The sequence below is a fragment of the Equus asinus genome, chromosome 28, assembly GCF_041296235.1.
Source record: "Equus asinus isolate D_3611 breed Donkey chromosome 28, EquAss-T2T_v2, whole genome shotgun sequence".
NCBI classification, from domain to species: domain Eukaryota; kingdom Metazoa; phylum Chordata; class Mammalia; order Perissodactyla; family Equidae; genus Equus; species Equus asinus.
In genome coordinates, this window is record NC_091817.1 from 38,002,764 (window position 1) to 38,027,583 (window position 24,820).

The 24,820-nt window shown below is 53.1% G+C and overlaps 2 protein-coding genes across 5 annotated transcripts in view; one reads left to right on the forward strand and one right to left on the reverse strand.

Moving 5' to 3' along the window:
* COG4 (component of oligomeric golgi complex 4) overlaps positions 1-10,026 on the forward strand; it is a 24,715-nt gene extending 14,689 nt beyond the window's left edge. The window contains exons 12-19 of the mRNA XM_014829142.3: positions 63-228; positions 4,369-4,431; positions 6,754-6,870; positions 7,450-7,542; positions 8,104-8,187; positions 8,415-8,516; positions 8,791-8,919; positions 9,142-10,026. Coding sequence (XP_014684628.1) covers positions 63-228; positions 4,369-4,431; positions 6,754-6,870; positions 7,450-7,542; positions 8,104-8,187; positions 8,415-8,516; positions 8,791-8,919; positions 9,142-9,276 — 889 coding nt within the window. The 3' untranslated portion in view covers positions 9,277-10,026. The remainder of the gene's footprint in view (positions 1-62; positions 229-4,368; positions 4,432-6,753; positions 6,871-7,449; positions 7,543-8,103; positions 8,188-8,414; positions 8,517-8,790; positions 8,920-9,141) is intronic.
* FCSK (fucose kinase) overlaps positions 10,018-24,820 on the reverse strand; it is a 19,088-nt gene continuing 4,285 nt past the window's right edge. The window contains exons 2-24 of one of the 4 annotated variants that reach the window (XM_044761378.2): positions 24,141-24,245; positions 23,643-23,794; positions 22,808-22,858; positions 21,413-21,538; positions 20,981-21,053; positions 20,470-20,567; positions 20,019-20,099; positions 19,306-19,425; positions 18,964-19,135; positions 18,437-18,549; positions 17,644-17,745; positions 17,353-17,523; positions 16,787-16,851; positions 16,019-16,389; positions 15,112-15,322; positions 14,791-14,957; positions 14,476-14,697; positions 13,975-14,118; positions 13,691-13,810; positions 11,921-12,108; positions 11,737-11,836; positions 10,975-11,198; positions 10,018-10,802 (exon numbers count right to left, since the gene is read on the reverse strand). In XM_044761378.2, the coding sequence (XP_044617313.1) occupies positions 10,716-10,802; positions 10,975-11,198; positions 11,737-11,836; positions 11,921-12,108; positions 13,691-13,810; positions 13,975-14,118; positions 14,476-14,697; positions 14,791-14,957; positions 15,112-15,322; positions 16,019-16,389; positions 16,787-16,851; positions 17,353-17,523; positions 17,644-17,745; positions 18,437-18,549; positions 18,964-19,135; positions 19,306-19,425; positions 20,019-20,099; positions 20,470-20,567; positions 20,981-21,053; positions 21,413-21,538; positions 22,808-22,858; positions 23,643-23,794; positions 24,141-24,222 (3,240 nt within the window). In that variant the 5' untranslated portion in view covers positions 24,223-24,245 and the 3' untranslated portion in view covers positions 10,018-10,715. The other 3 variants (XM_044761379.2, XM_044761380.2, XM_070500471.1) reach the window with 3 other exon arrangements.

Here is a 24,820-nt window from a genome sequence, read left to right on the forward strand (position 1 = left end):
GTCCTGCTGTCCTAGAGGCCAAGTTGAGTGCTGTCAATCCCCATATGCCATTCTGCCCCTAGAGACGTCCTGTGTAACAAGCTACGGATGGGCTTCCCGGCCACCACCTTACAGGACATCCAGCGCGGGGTGACCAGTGCCGTCAACATCATGCACAGCAGCCTCCAGCAGGGCAAATTTGACACAAAAGGCATCGAGAGCACTGACGAGGCGAAGCTATCCTTCCTGGTAGGTAGCCCCACAGGTTAAGAGTTGGTCAGTTTATCTCGAGAGGTTAAACTATGACCTCTAAGTTACAATATAATCAGCCTTCAACTGGAGACTTTTCCTCCAGTGTCTACATAGAAGGAAAACTCCTTTAAGGAAAGCTCCTCCTAGAAGATTCTGAAATCATTTCTTACCAGGGACCTATTTCTGAGCAGCTCAAGCCAGGACATGTACTATTCCCTGCCCGGAAAGCTGGGTGCCTCAGCTTTCCCCAGCGTTCATTCCCAAGAGCACTGCCCAGCTGTTCAGGGGCTCTACTGAGTATCAAGTTTGGCTTGCATCTGTCACAGAGCCGACTGTAATATCTGTGGCAAGCCTCCAGACTACTCCTCTGAGGACAGTCCCCCAGCATGGGTAGGTGCCAGTCCTTTAGGCCTACCAGGACTGATTTTCTAGCATACTTCTTAGGCTTTCACCTGCAGAAAGGTGACCTTATTAAAGCCCTTAACTACCCAGAATGACAGATGTGATGAAGCAGTGAGTCTCATTAGTTGTGTGACACAGCTGGGCAAGGAGAAGCATAGAAGAATAAAAGGATTTATACAAGGTAAGAGCCAGTTTGTGATGAGCCAGAAAGAACACAGATGAGTCCTGAGCTCATGATCGGGCCTCTCTGGCACATGCCATCTTGGCATGAGTGGGAACAGTGCTGTCAGAGGTCATTCTGCTCCATCCCCACATTGGGCCAGACCCTGAGTCTTCTTGGCTCCTGGTTCACAGGCTGAGGAAACATCCAATAGCAGAGCTCTCAATCAACAGTCCATACATGGGGTCTCTGAACACCCTGGGGTTGGATGCGGAAATGTGCACATGTATTTTTTCTGGAAGCAGGGTCCTTAGCTTTTATCAGATTCTTTTTTTTTTAAATTTTATTTTGGTTTATTTATTTATTTTTTAAAGATTTTCTTTTTCCTTTTTCTCCCCAAAGCCCCCCAGTACATAGTTGTATATGTTTTAGTTTTGGGTCCTTCTAGATGTGGTACATAGGACACCACCTCAGCATGGCCTGATGAGCGGTGCCATGTCCGCGCCCAGGATTTGAACCGGTGAAACCCTGGGCCACCAAAGCAGAGCACACAAACTTAACCACTCGGCCACAGGGCCAGCCCCTTATCAGATTCTTAAAGGAGTCTATGACCCCAAAAGAGTTAAGAGCTGTTGCTTTCAGAGGCAGGTAACTAGTCCTCAGACAGATCCTGTACGGAAGCTATTTAGGGAGCCCCGCTTTCTGTCATTGAAAATATTTTCCATGCACATGGATTCTGTCAATCTAGGATGTCATGGTTGTTGCGGAAAAAGAGGATCAGTTCCAACAAACTGTTGCCTCTGAATATGGTACCTTCGGAGAACTTTGACAAAATATCTGGCAACCAGCTTCACGTGATCATGAATTGACTTAAAATTTTCATTTTGTTTGAGTTCTATTTCATTTTTTACAGAACTTACTTTTATTTTTTGACTTCTCCACTCAGGAACATTCATTGACTCCTTGTTACCTACCACATCGAAGCTAGACATCTTCACCTGGTGGTTTGTTGAAGGCCTCCTGAACCTGACCCATCTCGCCACTCTAGTCCTATTTTCCACCAGTTGGCTTCACAGGTTCCCATTAGTCTGACCGCTGTGTGTTCGCACATTTTATGCTCTCATTCAGACAGTTTCATTGAGGGCCCAGAAGATAAGGCCAATAAGAAAGGTGATGCTAAATGCTTGGTGACAGGTTTCTAGTTTTCCTGATGCCAAGTACTTAAAATGTCATTACTCCCACCACAGGGCCTATTTCTTATGTCACCTTGATTCATTGGGCTGTCAAAATGAATTCCCTAGTGGTGCTGACATATCATTCACCGTGAGCTGGGATAAGCCCAGTGAGTGCATGCTTACAAGGACTGTCAGTACAAGGAAACTTTGAAATCAATACCATTTGAACCCAAATTCATTTTCCTCTCATGACAGATTATTCTTGGTGTCTTTAAATGCCTCGGAAACATTTATGTTGTGGCCTTCATCCTTGAGTTTCATGACAGTGCAGTTATTTCTCTGGAAGCTTGTAATGTTAGCAGCCTTCTTTTTTAGCATGCTAACAAAAGGCCTTTAGTCTTATCCACCCACAATGGAAGTGGCCACAGCACTGTCAGCAGCATGATCTTTCAGTATTGGCTACAGGACACTGACAAGGGAGGCATTCTTGGGAACATGAAAGGGATGTACTACACTCAATCCCTGGGGTTCTAGGATTCTCCTTGTACCCTGAAATCTTGAAGCTCCTGACTTATCTCTTGAAAATTGGCTCCTCCCTGCCTCACCCCTGCCTTCCTGGTCCTGCCACGAGCACACCAGTTCAGAGGCTGTGTGATCCTCTCAAACTCTGTAATTCTTCCCACATACAGCCTCTAGGTTAGTATTCCCAAACCACAGCTGTGCTCATGTGGCATTCACCTGCTTTAAATAACCCTCAGTGCCACCCCATTGTCCACAGGACACCATAGCACCCACATCCCAGTCTGACTTGACCCATCTCTGTAGCTCCTCCTCTTTCCATTTCCCTGCATGTGTCTGTGCACTCACTGCTGATCCTCAAATACCTTTTGGGGTTTCCTTCCACTCTGCATTTGCTGATGTTATCCCTTCTCCAGAACGTATTCATTTACTCATTCGTTCATTCAATGAATATTTATTGAGAAACTTCTATATGTCAGGCACTATCCTAGGTTCTAGTGCTGCACTGCCTGATATGGTTACCACTACTAGCCACAGATGGCTATTTAAATTTAAAAACCCAGTTCCTGAGTTGCACCAGCTACATTTCAAGTGCTCGATAGCCACACATGGCTAGAGGCTACCATACTGGGCTGTTCACATTTAAAATACTTCCATCATCAAGAAAGTTCTATTGGACAGTGCTCTACTAGAGACTCAGCAATGAAGAAGACAGACTAGATCCCTGCCTTCGTGGAGCTCTCATTCTCATGGGAAAGGCAAGAAACAAGCAAGATAATGTCGGATAATCCTAAGTACCATTAAGAAAATTTCAAACAGGACACTGGGCGAGGGAGAGGCTGACGGGTGGAGAAATGTACTCACCCTCCTCTCCTGTCAGAATCATGTTCCAGCCTTTTAAATTCAGCTCAGTTACCAATTCCACCATGGAGCTTTCCTTGAATGCCTCAAACCAAAACGTTTTTTCTTTCCTCTAAGTGGCCATAGCAATTTATGCCTTAATTATCACTTTTGTCACATACTGCTTTTTATGATGGTTATTTCTGCACTGAGCTTAAAAGTAAATTGAGTTATGAAAGGAGGAGCCCTTGGCCTAGAGTCAGGAGGCCTGAATCCTGCCTCGAGCTCCATAGCCTGTCACTCTTTGAGTTTCTGTCTCCTTAACCTGCTTTATTTTTTTTTCTTCATGGTGTTTATCACTACCTGACATTATGTAATACATCAGTTTATTATCTGACTTCCCTTCTGGAATGTAAATGCTGTGAGGCCGTGGATTGTGTCTGTTTTGTTAACTGCTTTCTCCCTGGTCCCTAGAACAGTGCCTGGCGCAACAGCAGGCGCTAGGTAAAATTTGCTGAATCAGTTGTTGCCTGACCTTGGTAAATTCTTTCACTTTCTGAGGATCTCATCTTTACCTATGATCTGCCTTAATAATACTTGTTTTGCAGAGGCTATTTGGCAGAGTCAGGGAAATAACAGATGAGAAAATGCCTCATAGTTGCCAGGCTCTCAGGAAGTATTTCTTTAATGAACGTCAGCTTTTGCATCTTGACCTGTACTTGGAGGTTTGAAGCTCCAGGACTTCTCCCAGACCTGTGTGCCTAAACATGGGGCAAAAAAACCTGAAACCTGGGGTCACTACCTCTGAGGTTGTGGCAGGTTGGCTTTGCTGCCTTGATGTCAGGCACAGGAGAACCCGGGCGAGGCTGGTTCACCATTCTGCCCAATCCGAGACCTGAGTACCCTGCCTGATGACAGTGCTATAGGCATTCCTTAGCCCACCTCCGAGCCTCAGGAGTGCAACGGTCAGCCACTCTGGTATTGAAGTGGGTCCAAACACGAGTGAGCAGAAAGTCACATTCTTCTGTCCTCATCTCCCAGGTGACTCTGAACAACGTGGAAGTCTGCAGTGAAAACATCTCTACTCTGAAGAAGACGCTGGAGGTACAGGGGAAATTGCCATCAGCTTTCAGCACTGCAGCCTCCCCAGGCCTCATATTGAGAGGGAGCCCTGTACACACACATCCTGATGGGGATGCTGGCATTCCTTGGCATTGAGCCAGCTCTTCTTCAGAGCACTTGAGGGGATTCACTAGTGATTGCCTTGTGAATCAAGTGGTAGCAAGGTGTCTCTGGGCCAGTGTGAAGAGCTCTGGCCCAAGAATTGGAAGATCAGAATTCAAATTAGATCTTCCAACACATACTGGGCATGTGACCTTGGACAAGTCCCTTAACTCTCAAAGCCTTAGTTCTCTCATCTATTAAATGAGATACAGCTCTCCATCCTGCCCTACTTTGGGTTTGTTGGATGGCCTAATACACTGTGTTGAAAGCACTTTATAAAAATTATAAAGTCCTCCATAAATTTAAGAGATGAAGATGAGGTAGGGTTCACCAAACCCTGTACTAAGCTGGTTGCTGGTATCATTTTTTAAAGGAAGGCCACATAGTATAGTGGAAATTGATTGGATTTAGAATCAGATACCCGAGTTCAGATCTCCACTTGCTCACTGACAAATTGTGTGGCCTGTGGCAAGTCCTGTAACCTCCCTGAGCCTCAGTTTCCTCATTTGTGAAACAGAGAGAATGATCTCTGCCCCATAGGGTGGTTGTGAGAATTGAACAAGATAATGTAAAGCACCTGGTACATGAGAGGCATGGAGTGGTAGTTAATAATTGCATTAACAGATAGAAATAACAGTTTGGAGCAATCACTTTGTGAAGTGTTAAAAAATGAGGGGCCCAACTCTTCCCCGCTCCCAAACTCTGCCTCTAGGAGAGGAGGGAGGCCAGGGTCCTGCCTCCCTGGTGGGCACTCATACCAAGAAGGGTGCTTTGCTGCAGAGGCATAGGGCTCAGTGTGCACTGAGCTGGTGCTAAGTGTCAGCTTTAGGGCTGGGCAGACTAAGGAGGCTAGGAGCCAGCACACAGGAAGAGGACCTAGTAGTTGATGTTCCTGAGGGAGGCTCAGAGACAGCAGTCAGGTAGGAGTTTACAGCAGTGATGTACACTGGACTAGAATAGGAATTTACTCCACAGTGGCCTTAAAATGGAATAAAATTAGAATGCTTGAAGTACCAATAACATGGTGTCTGTCACTTTGTATTCAACAAGGTGGCTGTCATCATTTTTAAGTCACAGCATCTTAGATTACGTGCCTGACTTTGTCCTTAAAATTAGTCTGTTGAATTTTAAAGTAAAATTTGAGGAAATATTAGAAATTCATAACTGAGCTGGTAGAATTAGCCAAGTGAAAGAAAAGAAGGCTAGCAAAGAGCTGAAAAAATAATTCCCATAAATCTCACCCCCCTTAGATTTCTTTCTCAACCCCATCAGCAATTCTTTGAGACAGGCAGTCAGGTGGTATGGTGCCCATTTTACAGATGAGGTTAAAAAGCCAGTTAAAGATAGTCAGTATTGGAGCTGCATGGGAACTAAGGGCCTCTGCCTGCTAGATCAGTGCCTTTACAGCTCTTCCACACTACTGCTCCTGCTGTAGCCAAAACAGCATAAACTTTTAAGGGGTTCCAAGAAATGTGGGCAGCTCCTGGCAACCCAAAACATGGTGAGCTTCAAGCAGCTCCCCCTGTGGAGTTCTCTCCAATTAGGCTATAGTGTAGGGATTAGGAACAGGTGCTCTGGAGCCAGTTTCCAGCTTGAATTCCAGTTCCACAACTTACTGATGTCTGGCTTAAGGTAAGTTATTAACTTCTCTGTGCCTCAGTTTCCTCATCTGTACCATAGGGATAATAATAGTACCTACTTCATAAGATAGATACTTTAATTAATAAAAGTGAAATGCTTAGGACAGGGCCTGGCACACAGTAAGCACTTAAATCTTAGCTATAATCATGACACTCTCCCTTGGGCAGCCAGACCAAAATATTTAACAAGCAGAAAGTATAACAGCAGTAGCTACTATCTCCTTAATGCCTACTGCATGCCAGGAACTGGGCTAAGCACTTATGCTTAGCATGTCTGACCCTAAAAACATGAAAAAATTTCTGGTATTCGTGTTTCTTATTCACATCCCCTGACACCAGTATCCCCATATTACACAGGGGGTAGTGGGAGCCAAGTAGCTAGCCAACCAGGAGAGAATCCAGGTTCTGAAACCTAGCTAGGGCTCTTGCCTGGAATAGGCGATAGCTGCTCCCAGAGAAGGCAGGAGTAGGAGAAATGGCTGGTTGCACACTGGCCTGCTCTTCTCCTACCTCACATTCCCGTGCGCCAGGCGTGTTCTGAAAGCTGAGTATTCTCCCCTAGAGTGACTGTACCAAGCTGTTCAGCCAGGGCATTGGAGGGGAGCAGGCCCAGGCCAAGTTTGACAGCTGCCTTTCTGACTTGGCTGCCGTGTCCAGCAAATTCCGAGACCTCCTGCAGGTAAGCCCCAGGTTCAACTGCTGGCTGACTCCTGTGTCTGTGTATTGCTCTGAGAAGATTGTTACTGGCTTATCTTGAGCTCCAAGTGTATGAGGAAACAGGGAGGAGGGGTGAGGGAGTAGCATGCAAGCCACTGAAGGCCCTGTTGGTTTCTCAGCAGTGTAGTTGTCACATTGAAAGGCCAGCATTCTGGTCCTCTAGAATCTTCACATGGCTCCCACAGTGCCAAGAGCCTTCAGAAAGGTGCTCTGAGGAAATGGAGCCATGGGGTTACTCAGACCTCTCGCTTGGCCTTAGCCAGAGCTGCTGCCTAACACCAGGCACTAAGAAATCTCTTCTTTTGAAAAAGGACCTCATCTCTGGCCTGGACCTGAATTGGCACAGATCTGGAAAGGAACACGTTGTCCCTGGCCTCTTTTATTAGCATTATCTCTGATAGACTTCAGATAGGGTCTGCAGAAAAGCCTCAGAACTGGAAAAATATTCTGGCAGTCAACAGATTGATGGAGCAAGAGAAAGGGAAGGGGTGGGGGCGTGTGCCTTCTTTGTCCAAAGCGTCTCTGCCTGGTTCTTCTGCAGGAAGGGCTGACGGAGCTAAACAGCACAGCCATCAAACCGCAGGTGCAGCCTTGGATCAACACCTTTCTCTCTGTCTCCCACAACATCGAGGAGGTCAGCCTGACCACAAGCAGCCATAAAGCTCAGGATTACCCCTCCTTCCCCCAGCCCCCAGCTAGAGGGCAGTGGAGCTGTCTGAACAGACTAGACCTTACGTGCTTCTCAGGCCCCCTTCCCTCACCCTGGAAGACTACGTTGTTCCTGGAGTCAGAAAGGCTCCATAAGACATCTAAAGGGAGTTTGCTTTGACCTCAGTCATCCTCTTTTATTGAGGCTCTTTTTGCCCACTCCATTGTAGACTTAGGAGCTTTTTTTCTAGCCCTATGATTTCATTCCTGTAGAACATGAGATGCAAGAGGGAATAAAATGCCAGGAGCTTTACCATATCGTGTAGGCCACTGCTCCAGCCCAGGGCCACTTGTCAGTCAGAAGTGTGATGCAGCAGCAGAAGTTATTGCCAGCCTAGGTGTCCAAGTTGGCTTTGAGCTGGATGAGTCAGAAGTTATAGGAGAGGAAGGACCTCTTCCCCTGTTTTCTTAAGAGGTGTGGAAGTGGGGTGGGAGTGAAGGATACCTGGAGAAGCCCCCAGTGACTCACCTTGCTTCCTGACAATAGGAAGAATTCAATGACTATGAGGCCAATGACCCTTGGGTACAACAGTTCATCCTTAACCTGGAGCAGCAAATGGCGGAGTTCAAGGTGAGCAGAGGCTCTAGGGACTCGCTTATGAAATTACCCACCTGTCCCATACCAGCAGCCTGTGGCTCCTCATCACACTCCTGCTGGGAACCTTGAAAGCCCTTCTAAGCCCCAGCCTGCAGAAACACTCCCCAATGGCCTCATTTAACTGTCCCCACCCCTCAAAGACTCCGGTAGAGGCAGAGGGGCTAGGTGAGACTCTGCTGATGTCTAGCCTCTGTGTGCAGGCCGGCCTGTCCCCAGTCATCTATGACAGCCTGACCAGCCTTATGACCAGCCTTGTTGCAGTCGAGTTGGAGAAAGTGGTGCTGAAGTCCACCTTCAACCGGGTAAGTCAAGAAAGTATAGGTCCCCGCTCTGTTGTTTCCCCTCTGAGGAAAACAAGTCCTGTCCCCCCAGGACTTGCATCCCTCTGTCTTCTACCCCCAGGCCCTGCATATCTAGGCTGAGTCCTGCCCTGACTTCTGAGGCCTTGGAGCTGACCGAGGCACCACCTGAGGCCCAGATGGCCTTGCAGCCCAGCACTGAGGGAAATTGGGAGCCATTTCTGCTTGGTCAGAGGGCTAGGCCTTGAACAGTGACTGGTCTTGTGTTCCCCTGCAGCTGGGTGGTCTGCAGTTTGACAAGGAGCTGAGGTCACTTGTTGCCTACCTTACCACGGTGACCACCTGGACCATCCGAGACAAGTTTGCCCGGCTCTCCCAGATGGCCACAATCCTCAATCTGGAGCGGGTATGTGGGGTTCCCTTCACCTAGCCAGGGAAAGGTGACTGGGAAGAGAGGCAGAGATAAAATTTGGATCCCTGCTACTCCCTCAAAACCATGTCTCTGCCAGCAGCCCAGCCCTGCAGGGTACCCTTTCCTTCCTGGGCATTCCTGCTCTGCCTCTGGTGGAGCCCAAGGCCTTGTCTCAGGATAGCCCCTCCTTGCTGACTTGTCTGTTCTTCCCCACAGGTGACCGAGATCCTAGATTACTGGGGTGCCAACTCCGGCCCATTGACCTGGCGTCTCACCCCTGCTGAAGTACGCCAGGTACTAGCTCTGCGCATAGACTTTCGCAGCGAGGACATCAAGAGGCTGCGCCTGTAGCTGCCAGGGTGAGCTCACCTGGCCCATCACACTTCAGGGCCCATTCCCTAAGTGGCCACAGCCAAGGAACTGAGCAAGGCTGTCTGGCTTACGGGGAGCTCTGACAGCCCAGACCACTCCACTGCCGGCAGCAGGGAAACAAGGCTTCGACTCACTCCACTCTCTGCACTCAGACCTGTCTGGGTAGTGCTTTGGGGGCAGCTTCTGCCCACCACGAGAGGTGGGTCCCCCTGGGCTCTTAATTAGGTGGGAAAGCCAAGGCAGGCCAGCTTTCTGCATGGGTGGTCATTCTCTCATCCTTGGACACTGCAGCAAATAGGCTGCCTGCCTCCCTGCCAGCCCTAAAGGCCTTGGGTGCATCTGGGGACCTGGGGAATTAAGTTTACTCTGAGGAGAGGCTGTGAGGTTTATGATCACCCTGATTAAAGACACTCCTCAGAGAGATGCCAGTGTGCTGTTTCCAGGGAGGGTTGGTTCCTACAGGGCAAGACAGGTCCACCAGTTCCCCTAAAATATGAAGGTAAAAGCCTAAGGCCTCAGCCCCCTCCCGCACCCAGAGTGAATGCACAGCTACCGCCAGGACCCACATGATAGCAGGCACCTCATCCAATCCTGGACTCTCATCGCCCTCTGGGGCCCTCTGTGCCAGAACCTGGATCATCCCAGGGGCAGTTTCCCACAGTGCCGGGGAGGTGGGAATTGCTCCCGGCAGGAACAAAAAAGAGCTTTATGAGGACAGCCTTGAAGGACAGAGTGGATTTATTCTAAGAAGGTTGCAATCCTAAGAACCCACTGCCCACAGACACTGAGTCACATGGCACGGTCCATAATGTTGCTGGTTAAGGCCTGGTTTGGCAGTGACTTGCTGCAGGACCACACTGGCTCAGTGCCACACACATGGGTATAGATCCCTCCCCCTGCTCCCACTCCCCCATCCAGTCAGCCTGGGAGTGAGTGTTGAGCATGAAGTCTCTACTCAGGCAAAAGCCTGACATCTAAGGAAGGCCACAAGAAATGCCTCAAAGGGCCTTTTTGGGATTGGCTTTACCAAGGGACCCCAGCCATCTGTTAAGGCTGTCATCCCCTTCTTCCAGGCCCTTGTAGAGAGTGAGAAGGCCAAGGCCCAAGCTGGGCCATGGGATTTGTAAAGGCCACATGAGACACTGAGCTTAGAACCTTATGTCCAGATGGAGCAGAGGCCAAGCCTAGGCCACTGCCAACCAGGAGGTCACAGTCCTGTTCCCAAACACCATCTCTGCTTCACCAAGCTCTAGAAGGGACTGGGCCCAAGCTCAGGTTGGCTTCCTCTGGGAGCAGATTCACAAAGAGGTGTGTAGGGAGTAGGAGGCTGAGTGCTCCCATGGGGGAAGGAAGGGAGGGGTTACGGTAGCTCCAGGTTTTCTCCTCTTGCAGAGGGACAAGCCTCATGGGAAGGGGCATCAGGTTGAGGTCTCACTCTTCAGCAGCTGCAGGCTCAGGCCCTGAGTGTCCACTTCTACCAGGTGGACGCTGTAGTTCCCGAGGCCCTGGGAGCAAAGGACAGGAGTTGTTTAGAGGCCTCTGGGAAATCTCAGGCTTTCTGGAGGCCAGTCTGAGGCTGCAGGGCCAGGGAGACTTGCAGCTATAGCCCCTCATTAGCAGGCGGGCCACAGCGAGCACTCCTGTCCCCACCTACCATACCCCAACACCGTCAAGTACCTCAGTCTTGGCCAGCATGGCCTCCAGAGCCGCTTTTTGCTGTGGTTCCTTGGTCAGTAGATAAAGAAAGCCCCCGCCGCCTGCCCCTGCCAGGCTCTGGCCATGCACATGGGGGGCCAGGATATCCATCATACGCCGCACAGCCAGGGGCTCACAGCCTGGAGCCATGAGCTTTTTCTGTTCCCAGTATGAGGTCAGACACTGGCCCAGCAGAGGCAGGCTTCCTGGGGTGGGGGCAGAGAGGAGAATGGCGTGCCTGAGCCAGGATAATCACTTAATGCCCACTTGTAGACTGAATAAAGTGCCAAGAGGCACTACTTAACCAGTGTTATGGTTAAGGACCTGGGTCCACTGCTGGCTCCAAACAGGAGTGATAAAGCCTACCTCACAGGGTTGTCTGAGAACTAATGTGCGTAGAGCAGCAGGCACAGTGCCTAGCACAGTGTTCAGTGAACTCTGTAGCCACTTCCTTGGAACCCTGCTCAGCTCTGACTCCCTGGAACTCAGCTATGGGGCTGAACCTCTTCCCTCATCTGCTCCCTGGTAGGTGGGGCTGGAAGCCTTCCCCATGATGCAAGTGTTGTCCTGAGATATGGCTCCCACCTGGATGTGAGACCCTGGGGAAGCCAGACAGTAGGCTTCTATCCCCAGGGGCCTCATACCTGTGGCCTGTGCCAAGCCCACAAAGTTCTCTGGCCTCAGATCCACAAGTGACAAGGCACTTACTCTGGTGCCCTAACCTCCAGGGTAAAAGCACCTCACCTTGGCGGAAGGCTTCAGCGCACTTCTCAGTTTGCCGCACCAGGCTATGGGCATTCTGCACGACAGCAGGCAGCCGGGCATACCAGCTCCTCAGCACATCCTGCACATGGGGCAGGAGGGGTGCAATGAGGATCTGGGCCCAGCTGAGCCATCTGCTTCCCTCCCTCCTCGGGCCGGGGCTCACCTGCAGCAGATTCCGTGCCAGGCGGGTCTTGCCAGTGTACACCAGGAGCAGGTGGTCATTGAGCTTCTGGACAAAGCCCTCAGGCACAGTGATCTCTTCCACCTCCACTTTCAGTGGCAGCTGAGCCCGGGAGCGCCCCACCTTGATGCCAGGTATTAGGCCACCCACTTGGTCCTGCCAGCCACCTCCTGTGAGCCCAGGGCCCCATCACTGTTAGAGCCTATCTGACCCAATTTTCCTCTCCCAGCACAGGCTCCTGGCCCTGCACCCCTGGCAGGGACCAGCGTGGGAAGACACCTTCCCCCAACTCCAGCTGGCCCAGGTGAGCTGTGCAGCTTCTGCCCTAGCCCTGGGAGCAGGATGAACCCAGCAAGGGAAAGGGCTTCACTCTGGAGCCAAGCTTGGAATGCAAGAGGCCTGAGTTTTCTTGCAGACAAACTTTGTGTCATTGGAATTGGGGTAAACCACATCGAAGGATAAGACCTTGCACTAACCTCTCCCCTGAGGAGAAATGATAGGACTTTCTCTGTAGCCTAGCAGTCCCCTGCACTCTGTCTTTTCTGACAAAAGGTATTGATGTTGGAAATAAGCTTTCCATCATCTCTTACTGAACTTGAAAGAGCCTGTTCACATCTTGCTTTAGTAATGAAATGTATGGATCTCTTTTCCTCTTGCAGCTATGTAAAAATGACAAAACTTGAGATGGTTCTGGAATAGGCCCTTTATATCTGGGGAGGGCCTACAAGGAGTTAAAATGTAAAATGCAAATGGCAGGAGGCATCTGGAACTTTACAGCCAAAACATGGTGGTTAGCATAGGGCCTGAAATGTCAAGAACTCCTTAATTGCACCCCTCTCCTTCAGAGCACTTACCACAACTTGTAATTATACATTCATTTGAGTGGTTATTGATTAATGTCTGTCTCCAATAGACCAGATGACTCCTGAGGGCAAGGGCCCTGCTTTTGCTCATTTTATCCCCAGGGCCCAACACAGAGTGGATATTCAATAACTAGTTGTCAGTTGACCTAATGAAGGATTTGAATGGTGTACCTAAGAAGAAAACTGAAAAGGCCTCCCCATCTGCCCTTTTCTAATGACTACCTATTACGGGATGTGAGTCATGACAATGAAGGGAGAGGACTGGGCTGCGAAGTAACCGGAGATGGTACCATATCAGGCATCTGTATGTCTTTGTGGCAGTCCCTTCCCAGAGTCATGCTGGGGACGAGGCCTGGCATCCTGAGGTGACCAGAGCATCCTAGGATCTGGGGCCAGATAAAGCTGTGGCATCTCTCCATTGTGCATGGATTCCAAGGGACCATGGTGGCAAGAAGGGAGAAGCCTTGTGCTAATAACATTCTGTTATGATCCCAGCCATGTGCTGGGCCCTCAGCGCCCCCCATATGGCAAGGGGGGCACATTGCCAGAAGGGCAGGCTGAAGGTTCTGTCCCCTACTCCAAACCTAGCTCTGCCCAGCCCTGCCCTGAGGGACAGCTCTGGGTGACAACAGTCATGAGGAATAGCACCTGGTATGAACGGCCTAACACATATGAAGGTGCAGCACAAAACCTGGCATTTAGTAGGTGCTCATAAAACATCAGCTCCTTTGAAGTAGAAACACCAGAGAGGATCAGAGTAATAAGAAGGAAGCTCTGACCATTTTAAGGAGCAGCACAGATATGTGGCTGTCTGCCAGTCCAGGGAAGCCCCTGGAGGCACTTGGGAAAGTGCCAGTGACCTCCCTCCTGACCCAAGGCAGTCCCATACCTGTGGTGAGCACCTGCTCCAGGTGCAGCACTGCATGGATCAGGGCCTCTGTGCCCACTGCCCGGCCTGCGGCCCGCTGCAAGGCTGCCAGGGCAGCGCCTGCCAAGATGCTGCTGGTGCCTACAGGGCATGGAGTAGGGAACCAGGCATAAACAGCTCTGCTCAGCCCTGTCCTGCCCCACTCACTCCCTCTCCACTGGGCAGAGGCTGGGGTGGAGGATCAGAGGTGAGGCTGGAGGGTGGGGATGGAGTCAGAGGGCAGCAGGCAGACAGGCCCCACTCACCGAGGCCAGAGCCATGGGGCAGCTCAGACCAAGTATGCAGTTCAAAACCACCCCCAAAGGTGCGCAGCAGCTGCTCACTCAGTGAGAGCTTGGAGCGGACGTCCACGATCCCCGCACAGATGAAGGCCACCTTCAGTAGGGCCCCTGTGGAGGGACCAGCACCCGGCAAGGAATTTGGTCTCTGAGGGCAGAAGCAGAAATCCCACCCCACCTCCACTATTTCACAGCCTAGCTTGGGGCTTGTCTGGTGGACAAAAGCCCAGCAGCAGTGCAGGCCCGGTCCCCAAGCCACAAAAGGGCCTCTGGGCTCCCCAGCACAGGCAAACGTGCCAGTTCTACCTCCTGCACCTGCATGCACCTAGGCAGGGTGACCAGGGCTCCTCCACCAGACTGGCTTGTCCTCAGGCCAGGCCTCTGTGGCCTGCAGGGTCTCCAGGGTTCCGCCCCCACCCCCCAGCTAGCTGTGTGTGCCATCCCCACCTACAGTCCCAGTGCCCTGACCTGGGGCATGGGGCTGGCAGTAATCCTGCAGATCATCCAGGCTCCGGCACACTATCTTCATCGCCATCTGGTCCTGCTGAGGCCCCAATGCCAGCCACAGTTCAGGCTCCAGGATGCGGCGTGCCCTGGCCCCAATGGGCCGACGACCGTCCACTCGCACAGCCAGGCCCAGCACTGCCCCACCAAGCTCATAGGCGAGGGGTGGTGTGTCGCTCCAGCCCCCTGCAGCAGTTGGACAAGACCAAGCTGGTCACGGGGCTGCCAGCCCAGTTCTGAGGTAGCGACCCTCATCCCCACCTCCCACAAGGGGCTCACCAGAGAAATCCACACGCGCCGGGCACTCAGCCACCACCCACTGCCCAGGTGCTGGCAGCTCCACCGGTTCCGTGGAGACAAAGTGCTGGGCTGACATCACAGCCTGGCGGATCAGGATCTGCCCAGCCCCCTCGTAGTGGCGAGCAGCTCGCACTAGCAAGGCTGGCCTGCCAAGAGGGTAAGGGAGAGATGGCAGCATGGAGCCCTAAGCTGGGGATGAACTGCCCTGGGTGACCTGAGGGCACCCCACCTCTCTCTGGGTTTCCACCTCCAAGGATGGCCAGGGGCTTCTCCAAGGGTTCTGACTTCCATTGCACTTACCTACTCAGCCACTTGTCCCGCTCCTGGGCGAGGGCCTCCACACCCCCCGCCAGGTCTCCACACTCCAGGTATGAGAAGGGCCGCATCCACTCGGGGTTGGCAGCTGGCCCACTCCGTAAGCCTCCTTGGCCCTCTGCCATGCAGCCCAGGACATCTGCCACACAGGCCAGCGCCCGGGCTGCTACACCAGGGTCTCCTGCATCAGCTGCAACTAAGGGACCAGGAGTCAGGGGTGGCTGGGGAGGGCCCCATCCCCAACACCCTCTGCTCCCAGAGACTACTCAGCAGTCCCCCAAACACTCCAGACCCCTCATACCTCTTCACTTTTGCTCAAGATGTGTCCTTGCCTGTGAATGCATGCCCCACTCCTCTGCCTGGCAAAGTTCTTCTCATCCTGCCAGCCCCAGCCCAGCTGTGCCTCTTCGTCCCTCACCCAGGATGCCCATAGTGGTTAAGAGCTCAGGCTCAGGCATCAAAGCTCCTGGGGTCAAGTCTCAGCCCCACCACCAACCAGCTGTATAGGTGAATGACTTAAATGGGGATAATGAGAGCTGCCTGTGAGGCTAAGGCTGAGCCCCTAGCCAGTGTACCTGAGCCCCAGGTAGAGCTGGCCTCATCCCCCTGGGGCCCTGCAGCTCTTCGCCCACATCCTGGCACTTAGTACAGAACATGCAGGGTTTGCTGATGCTCATAGGGCCCAGAGGCTCAGCCCTAGGCCTCAGCCTGGCACCAAACTCCCACCGACAGGGATGCAGCTTCCCAGAAACCTAACGGTAAACTCCACTGTGTCTCTCCCCTGCTTTAAAGTCTCTTGGTTCCCTAGTACCCTCAGGTTGATGACCCAGAGGGCAGATAGGGCAGGTGATGCTGGGTCTTGCTGCCCAGCACAGATGCCCAGCACACTTACCCTGGTCCAGCGTGGCCAGCAGGGGCCCAGGACAGCCCTCATGGACAGCAGCCTGGATCAGCGGGCGCAGGCTGAGGTCCTGCCGGGCCTCCAGCACATGCCGCGCCTTACGCAGGGCCTGGCGGAAGAACAGGTCCCGGCGGGAGGCCAGCGTGGCAGCTCGGTCCAGGCACGGCTGCAGCTGCTCCCAGGACAGACGCCAGGAGGCTCGCCAGGCCCGCAGGGCCTCACCCCCATTCTCCAGGGGGTCCAGCATCCACAGCATATCCCGGGGCCCCAGGGCCCTCGAGGGGTGAAGCACAGGAAAGAGGCGGGCACTGAGAAGACAACGCTCTGCGGGGGGCGTGTCTGGGTCCCACAGGTCCCAGTCTCTGATGTGGGGAGAAGTCACATTAGGGAGGGAGGCAAGGGCTCCTGCTTCCTCACTAAGTTCTGACTGCCTGTCACCTGGGGGCTGGCTAATTCACAGGGACAGGACAAACTCCTCCAGAGGTGGCACAAGCAGGCAATTCAGGGAGGGAGGCCCAGCTGCCCTGCCTCCTTTCCCAGGCCACTGAACAAAATCCCAAAGCCTGAGCATTGCTAGGAACTTGGAGCTGCCCAACAGGAAGGGGCTGAGAGGATCACCCTGCCCAAAGCTACCCCAGGCCTGGTGAGGTGGGAGAGGGGCCAGCTGCTTCTCTGGGGTAGAGGCAGGGATAAGCTTCGAAGAAGCAGCCACCCGGGCTGCCAAGGCCCACAGAGGCTCGTCAGGGCCATCAACCTTACTGAATGCCTGTCTTCTGGAAGAATTCACTCCAGGACATGTTGAGATACGTTCCTGTCGGCTGTCTCTGGGGGAAGAGGAAGAAGCAGTCAGGGCTGCAGCAGCCACAGGAAGGGGTTAGGGACACTAAGGCCAGGGGGCCAGGAGCTGCTCAAGAGAGGACAGGAAGAGAGACGGGCACATACGCGAGCAAGTTCTGAAACACTGCTTCAAGCCCTGGAGCCTCAGCACTCCTACCCAGGTGCCTGGAACTTGGAGCAGAATCGTGGTTCTACGCCCGACCCACCATAATCGGCTCTGCGGCCCAAGGCAGGTCACCACCCTCTCTGAACCTCAGTCTCCAGCCTGTAAAATGGGGATAAAAATCCCCATCCAGCCTGCCTCACAGAGCAGATGATGAGGGAAGTAAAGGCCTATTGTGACTCTACTGCCCACACCCTCCTCACCACCTATCCCTCAGGCCAGCACTCTGATGGCCCTGCAGTGGTGTGGGAGCTGCGCTGGGCCCCCAAGGGGCTGGCTACCCAAAGCCTGAAGATGGGGGTGAGGAGGTAGGGCAGGCACCTACTTCCCAGCTGTCCAGACGGCCAACAAGGGTGAAGGCACGGCTGGGGGTGCCATGCAGGCGCACGTGGTGTCCCCGCAGGACGAGGTCATGCAGCTCCAAGCCGTGCAGTGCCTCAGACTGGGCCATGTCCAGGCCACTCACAAAGCAGCCGGCGCCGATTTGAATGGGGCCCTGGTGAGGGAGAGGGCAAGCACCTTGGGTGGGCAGCATAGCCCCAGGCAGCCCCCAACACACACAGGACCCTGGCCCCTGTAACCCTGCCCTCCCTCTACCCCTGCTCTCAGGCCTCACCCGAAGGTGGCAGTGCTGCAGGACACTCCCAGGACCCAGCTGGACAGGGCCCTCCAGCAGGCAGCTGACCACGGAGCTTCCAGCACCCAGGAGCTGCAGCTCCTGTGAAGCCAGGGAGAAGGTTGTAAGGGCCCAGGGCCAAGGGCTGCCCCAGTGCTCTTCCACAGCCAAGGCCTGAGCTGAATTCCTGCTGCTCAGCGTGCCTGCTGGCCAGCCAGACCCCAGTCAGTCCCTGCCCTGGCCTCAGCCTCAGGCCTACTCCCATCCCACCTTGTTCATGCGGTTCCCCCAGGGGCATGCTCTCCCTGCATTCTCCTCCAGAGCAAATCTGAACTGAGTAATGGAAGTCCCACCAGATGACAGCTCCCACAGAAAACCTCTCCCACCCATCCAGGTACCACACCCCTGCCCCCCCAAGGGCCACCTCTGAACTCTAAACCTGCCCCCTTCCTCAGCACCATGGCACTGACCTAGGCCCATCACCTCAAATGCACCTGTCTCCCCAAGCAGACCCTGCAGAAAGCATAGGGGGAGTCTTCTCTAGCTTCTCAATGAGGGAGATCTAGATAGAGAATCCTGATTTGGCCACTTACTGGCTCTGTGGCCTTAGGCAAGTTACTTAACCTCTCTGAGCCTCCAGTGCCTCCGGTGTGAAATGGGGGTAATAACGCCTACACATGGGTAATCTGTTCCAATCATGGGCTATTCCCTCCCTGTCCTGGAGCCCCCATTCCACCTGGTCCCTGGCACCCAGCAGTCACCTCTGCTGGTCTTACCTCCAGGTGGGTCTTACCTCCACCTGGGAGTGCACAATGTGGGCTCTGGGAGCCCCAGGGAATGTGAGGCTGTGCAGAAACTCACTGGCTGAGTTGGTCATGTAGCTGTAGCTGCCGTCGGGGACATATGCTGTAAAGATACAAGTACCGACCCCAACTGCATGTCTGCTGCAGCTCTGATGCCAAGCCAGGCCTCCCACCAGCAGACACATCCTCATAAGGCCCTGGGAGGGCAGGCATGGTAATAAGCCCATTGTGCCAAAAGGGAAGCTGAGATCCAGAGAGGCTTAGCAACCTGCCCAAAGTCACTCAGCTACAAAGTGGGACGACTGGGACTGACTGGGACTGGAACCCAGGAATGAGACAAAGGAAGAAGGAAAGAGAGTTGGGAGGGGGGAGTCTGCATTGGGAGAGGGTAATTGTCCAGTCCATGCACTAGGCCTGCCTGGTCCAGGAGCCCAGGGGGCCAGGCAGGGAAGAGTCTCATTCTGGGGGTCCTCACTCCCATGGTCTCCCCCCAGGAGAGCCAAGAGGCAGTACCCACCCATGGTGAGGGGCTGATCTCGAAGTTCCCTCCACAGCTTGGCCCGGGCGCCCTGCAGATAACCCGCAACATCTGCTCCTCCTTGCCCCATCTCTGGGGGCCGGCCCTCCAGGAAGTCCTCCCTGTTCACATTCCGAGCCATGCAGAGCAAGATGTCGAAAAATAGAGACAGCTGGGGCAAGAGTAGGACACACAGCTATTGAGGAGTTCCTAGGCTTAGCTGGGGAGTCCCATCCCCAGAGACGCCGACCCAGAGAGGGGAAGGGGCTGGCCTGAGGTCACACAGCCAGTGTCAGGGCCTCTCCCCCAGGCCATGGCTCCCTAACCCCCACCCCAAGTCACCTGGACAGGCCGGGCTCCAGAGTCCAAGCCCATGTAGGTACAGGCATCCAGGGGAGGGCTCACATGGGTGGCTAGGAGGTGTTCAGCCATTTCCACAGAAAAGAAGGCAACCCCAGAGACCTGGAGGGACAAGGTCAAGTGGGGGCACCCTGAGGCCAGGCTTGGGCATGAGTTGGGGAGGGTACATGTGGAGAGGCCAAGCAAGGCCAGCTGCCATGCCAGGCAGAGTCTTGTCTTCTGGGCCACTCCAGCACCCAAACTCTAGGCTTAGTTGGGTTCCCACCAAGGGACCCCTCAGCAGGCACCGTCTCGTACCCTCCTCAATTTTCAGGCCTCCTCCAAAACCTAGTTCATCTTCCCCATGGCCCAGTCCCAGACCCTTACCCACAACTCCTGTCCTTGTCCGTCATTCTAGAAGGATCTCCCAAGTTGGGTTCTAGACTTCCTGCCAACTGCATTCCCAAACTCGCTCACATTCTGGTTCTAGCCTTCCTGGTTCAGGACAAGACCCTGAATTCCAATGCTACCCCTTCCTCAGATTCTTGCTCCACCTGCTCCCTGGAATACCAGTTCCAGACCTTCCTCAGATTCTGGTTCTAGCCTGCCCTAGAATTTTCCAGGAGTGGGGCTCTGCCTCAGGCAGGAAAGCAAACCCTCCCTCCCCTGTTCCATAAGGCCCCCAAAGCCTCCCAATGTGGGCCTGGCAGCCATACCAGTGGCACCCGCCCATCAGGCCTGGCACACCGTTGTATCTCTGCCTCAGTGCCCTGGTAGTAAATGTCCAAAACGAAGCCCTATGTGGGGGGAGAAAACAGAGTCAGGGAAGGGAGCAAGAAAGGATCGGAAAGGAGGGCACAGCAGGGTGTTCTCCAAATGAAAATGTAGGACACCAGCCTGACAGGTGCCAGCATACTCCTCGGGACACGAGTGCCCAAGACTCCCGCCCCCGACAGTGGAGGGCAGGTTGTGAATGTCTTCACAGGGTCAGGGTGCAACTCAAGTCTAGCAAAAGACTAAGTGAGCACAAGAGCTGCTGCCACAGGGGAAACGCCTCCGAATCCAGACAGCCCAGGAAGTCCAGGACAAGAGGCTGCCCAGAGCACAGGACCAGGAGGCCATCCCAGGACGGCTCAGCAGCCCACACTGCTGCCCCAGGGACACTACCTGGGAGTCAGTGAGGTAGACGCCATGGTTCCGGGCGTAGACCGTGCTCCCCGGAAGGGCAATCACTCTGGCTCCCCGGAAGCCATCCCAGCTGATCCCTGTGGGTGGGACAGTCAGGAGGCTCCCCGGGGGCCCCAACCCAAGGCAAGGAGACCCCAGCCAGGAGGAAGCAAGAGCTCCGGGCAGGGGCATCCAGTCACCTCTAGAGGGAATATGGTTTCCAAAGCCAAAGGGACATTCCTCTGGGAGAATGACAACACCTCCCCCTCAGAGTTCTTCCACAGAGCCATGCGGGGCAGAAGGGGCAGGGCTGGGCATCTCCATTCCGCAGACAGGCAGACTGAGGTCCAGCAGGGGGAGCCCTAACCCCAGGTTTGAGTTTCATCGTCCACACGCTACAGCTTCCCTTCTGAATAGGGCAGTGGGACAAGACCAGTGGGTGGGCGAGGAGAGGCAGAGCCTGTGCCTGGCTGTGGCTAGGGGAGGCGGTCCCAAGTCTTGTCAGACTCACCTGGGTTTGGAGGAACAGACAGCAGCATGTCGGTGCTACAAACCCACACACCTGGTGGGGAGCCTGGGCCCAGCTGTAGAAGAGGAGAGAGAATGCAGCTGGTGCCCTGGCCCAGCCCTTCCTCTGCTCCCACACAGCCCAGTCTTGGCCTGTTCTGCATGCTCCAGCAGCCACCTTGTCCAGGGGGTCTCTGGCTGCTGAGGTGACAGGGGCCTGCCCAGACCGACAGTGCCAATGCTGGCCCTCCCGTCCACCTCTTGAGGCCACACATCCCCCCATTGTGGCCAACACTAACTTCCTGAAGCTCTAAATAACTCTGGACACCCCTAAAGCCGTTCTTCCTGGTGACCCCATCTGAGCAAGCACAGACTATAGCTAGTGGTGCAGGGAGAGAGCTGTGGGACTAGGCCTCACGGCAGCTGCCTGCCTTACCCGATGGCTCATGATGTCCAGCAAGCAGTCGAGGTTGCAGACCACGGCCTCCACGGGGGCCTGGGGGTTCTCCACAGGGAGGCAGGTGAAGGCCCGGCCACAGTCATCGAAGGGGAAATCTCGGCCCTGAGGCAGGAGCCAGGAAAAGAGAAAGAGCCCTTGGGGCAGAGAGCCTGGGGACACCCCATCAGCTAAGTAAGGGTGGAAAGACATCCTGGTAGAGGACTTTTAAAAAGTGTTTTCTCTGGGGCCACCCAGTGGCATAGTGGTTAAGTACGCGCACTTTGGCAGCCCAGGGTTCGCAGGTTTGGATCCCAGGCGCAGACATAGCATCGCTTATCAAGCCATGCTGTGGCAGCATCCCACATAAAATAGAAGACTGGCACAGATGTTAGCTCAGTGACAATCCTCCTCAAGTAAAAAGAGGAAGTTTGGCAACAGATATTAGCTCAAGGCCAATCCTCTTCACAAAAAAAAAAAGTATTTTCTCAATTTTTTCAAATACATGATTATGATAAAAAATTAGAAAACGCAGATCTGAAAAAAGAAAATAATCCCTCAAGGATAATAACCATTGCCCTTATTTTGAGGTCTAGCTCATCAGACTTATTCATACATTCTTTAAATTTCTTTTTACAAAGAGGAGATTCTGACAAGGTAAAGACAACAGAACTTCATATATACACAGACACACACACACACACACCACACACACACACACACACGAACAAAGTAAAACTGGGAAATAAGCCCAGGAACTATAGCAAGGTCAATATCCCAGCTGAGATTATACCATAGTTTTCAAAAATATCACCACTGGGGGAATCTAGGCAAAGTTCACAGAGGCTTCTCCCTGTATTATTTCGTGCATGTGGATCTACACTTATCCCAATCAAATTCCAATTAAAAAACTGAGATCACTCTATACAAACTTGCGTAGCGGGCCTTTTCCACTGAACAATGAAAATACATTTCCTTACCCTCCACAGTGAGCCAGCTAGGTCCCGTGTGAAGCATTTGATGGATCATCTCAGCACACTGGCATGAGGTAGAAACTGTTGCCATCCTCATTTTACAGATGAGGAAACTGAGGCCTAGAAAGGTGCAAGTGACTTGCCCAAGGTCACAGAGCTGTTAAGTCTCTTTCCAGGTCAGTGCATAGAGTTAGATGGACCTTTCAATCACTGTCTAATACTCCACCAGGAGGATATGCTGTTTATATTCAGCCAGTTCCTTACTTTCGACACTTGGATCAATTCTGAGTCCGATTTTTCTGGATTTTCACAATGAATACCTTGCATACATGCAAAGGTAGAACACCCTTAAAGTCCCGTCCAATCCCGAGGATCAAGGGTTCCAGCCTCCTGCACGGCCCCTGCCCTGCATTCTACTAACCATGTGCAGGATGAGGATCCAGGCCGAGTGCAGGACATCAGACGTGACCACCTATCAAGAGTGGGAGAGCCCTGTTGACAGAGGCCTGGGCAGATGGCACCCAAACACAGCACCATCTTACCCAGGGAAAGACCCCAAGATAAATTCACTCAGGTACCAAAGAAACAAAAGGCAAAGAGGCAGCCCTGGGCCCTCCCGGATAAAGGATCCCTGTAGCTCGGTCCCTGAGCCATCTCCCTGGCCCCTGTTCTTAGGGGAGGCTGCAGGTAAGAATATGGGGCCAGTTGGCTGCTAGGTGACTCATGGTGAGTCAGCTCCATGGCAACCACACAGTGGTCTCCTCCCCTGCCAGTGCCACCTCCATCACCAGAGTGTGTCCATTCCTGCAGCCACTTTCACTCCCTATGCCAGGGTGCCATGCAGGCAAGGTGACCAGGTGAAGTGGCTGAGTGTGTGTGGGACATGGGCTGAGTGGGGACACTGATTCCCATGCCCTGCCTAATGGGGGCAGCTGCATCTCAGTTCCAGCAAACAGTTGCCATGTTGGAAGAAGAGCCCAGCGTAGCAAGATCTTCGAGTTTTTCAAGAGAAGCTGGAAAGCCTAACTCTGAGATATTGGCTCCAACTTTCTAAAACCACTATGGAGGTTGGCCCTGCCTTCTGCCCTGCCCTGGATGAGTCTGCCTAATTGACAGAAACAAAAACTGATGCCAAATGCTGAACGGGCAGGGCGATGGGGCCAGAAGAGCTGAGGACCTTGGAAACCATGTTTTAACCCCGAATCCCTGTTCTGAAGAGAACATGTGCCAGAGGATGGCACTTTATGGGCACTCACAGTGAAGCCCGCCCGGGCACTCAGGTGTTCAGCAGCCACCAGCAGGGCATTGAGGGTGGCTCCTCCACTGCCCACACGCGTCTCAGGGTCCTCCACGGCCAGTAACAGCGTCCTGGGAGGGATCTGCTCCCGCTTCTGCCGCAATTCCAGCTCTGTGGGCACAACAGAGCTGGGACCTGCCCCCCAGCCTCCCCGCCCTGGTCCAAAGCACCTAAGGCAAACCTACTGATAGTCATTGTTTTATCTTCTTTGACTTAGTAGGTTTTCATGTGGTAGCTCATTAGATCTTCACCCAACTCTGTGAGGTAAGTACAATTACCCCCACTTTACAGATGAGAAAACTGAGTCTCAATGAAGTGTCTGAAGTCACATGGCTAAGAAGAAGCAGAATCTGGGTTTGAACCCAGGTCTGCCTGGCTCCTGGGGCTGTAGGGGTATGGCAAGGGAGGGGATGGGAGTTCTACATCAGGGGCAAAGTGGGTAGGGAGGGTGACCTACCTCTCTGGAAGACCTGGACGCTGTCCTTGTACTGGCACGTCAGGATGATGACAGTCCAATCAACCCCCTTTGGCTGCTCCATTCTGGCCAAAGCTGAGGGGCTCCCTGAGGCGAAGATACGGGTGTGCGTGAACTTTGTGTTTCAGTTATCACATCATTCTGGTGTACGACTCTATGACCTCTAACACACATATAGATTCTTGAGGCCACCACCACCATGTGTACCCAAAAAAACTCCCACATGCTGCCCCTTTACAGTCATACCCTCCCCCATCCCTCACCTCTGACAACCACCGATCTCTTCTCCATAGCTTTCACTGGGATGGAATCTTTTATTTTGTCCACTGAGAGTTTTTTAAATTGTGGTAAAATATATATAACATAAAATTTGCCCTTTCACAACTAGAATGTACAACTGTGTACTAGGGGGCATTGGAGAGAAAAAGGAAAAAAAAAAAGATTGGCAACAGATGTTAGCTCAGGGCCAATCTTTAAAAGAAAAAAAAAGTGCCCTTTCAATCATTTTTAAGTATACAATTCAGTGGCAACAATTACCTTGACAATGCTGTGTAACCACCGCCCTCTCCATCTCCAGAACCCTTCGTCACCCCAAACAGAAACTCTATACTTGTTCAGCAGTAGCTCCATATGCCTCCCATCCCCCAGGACTGTAATCTTTT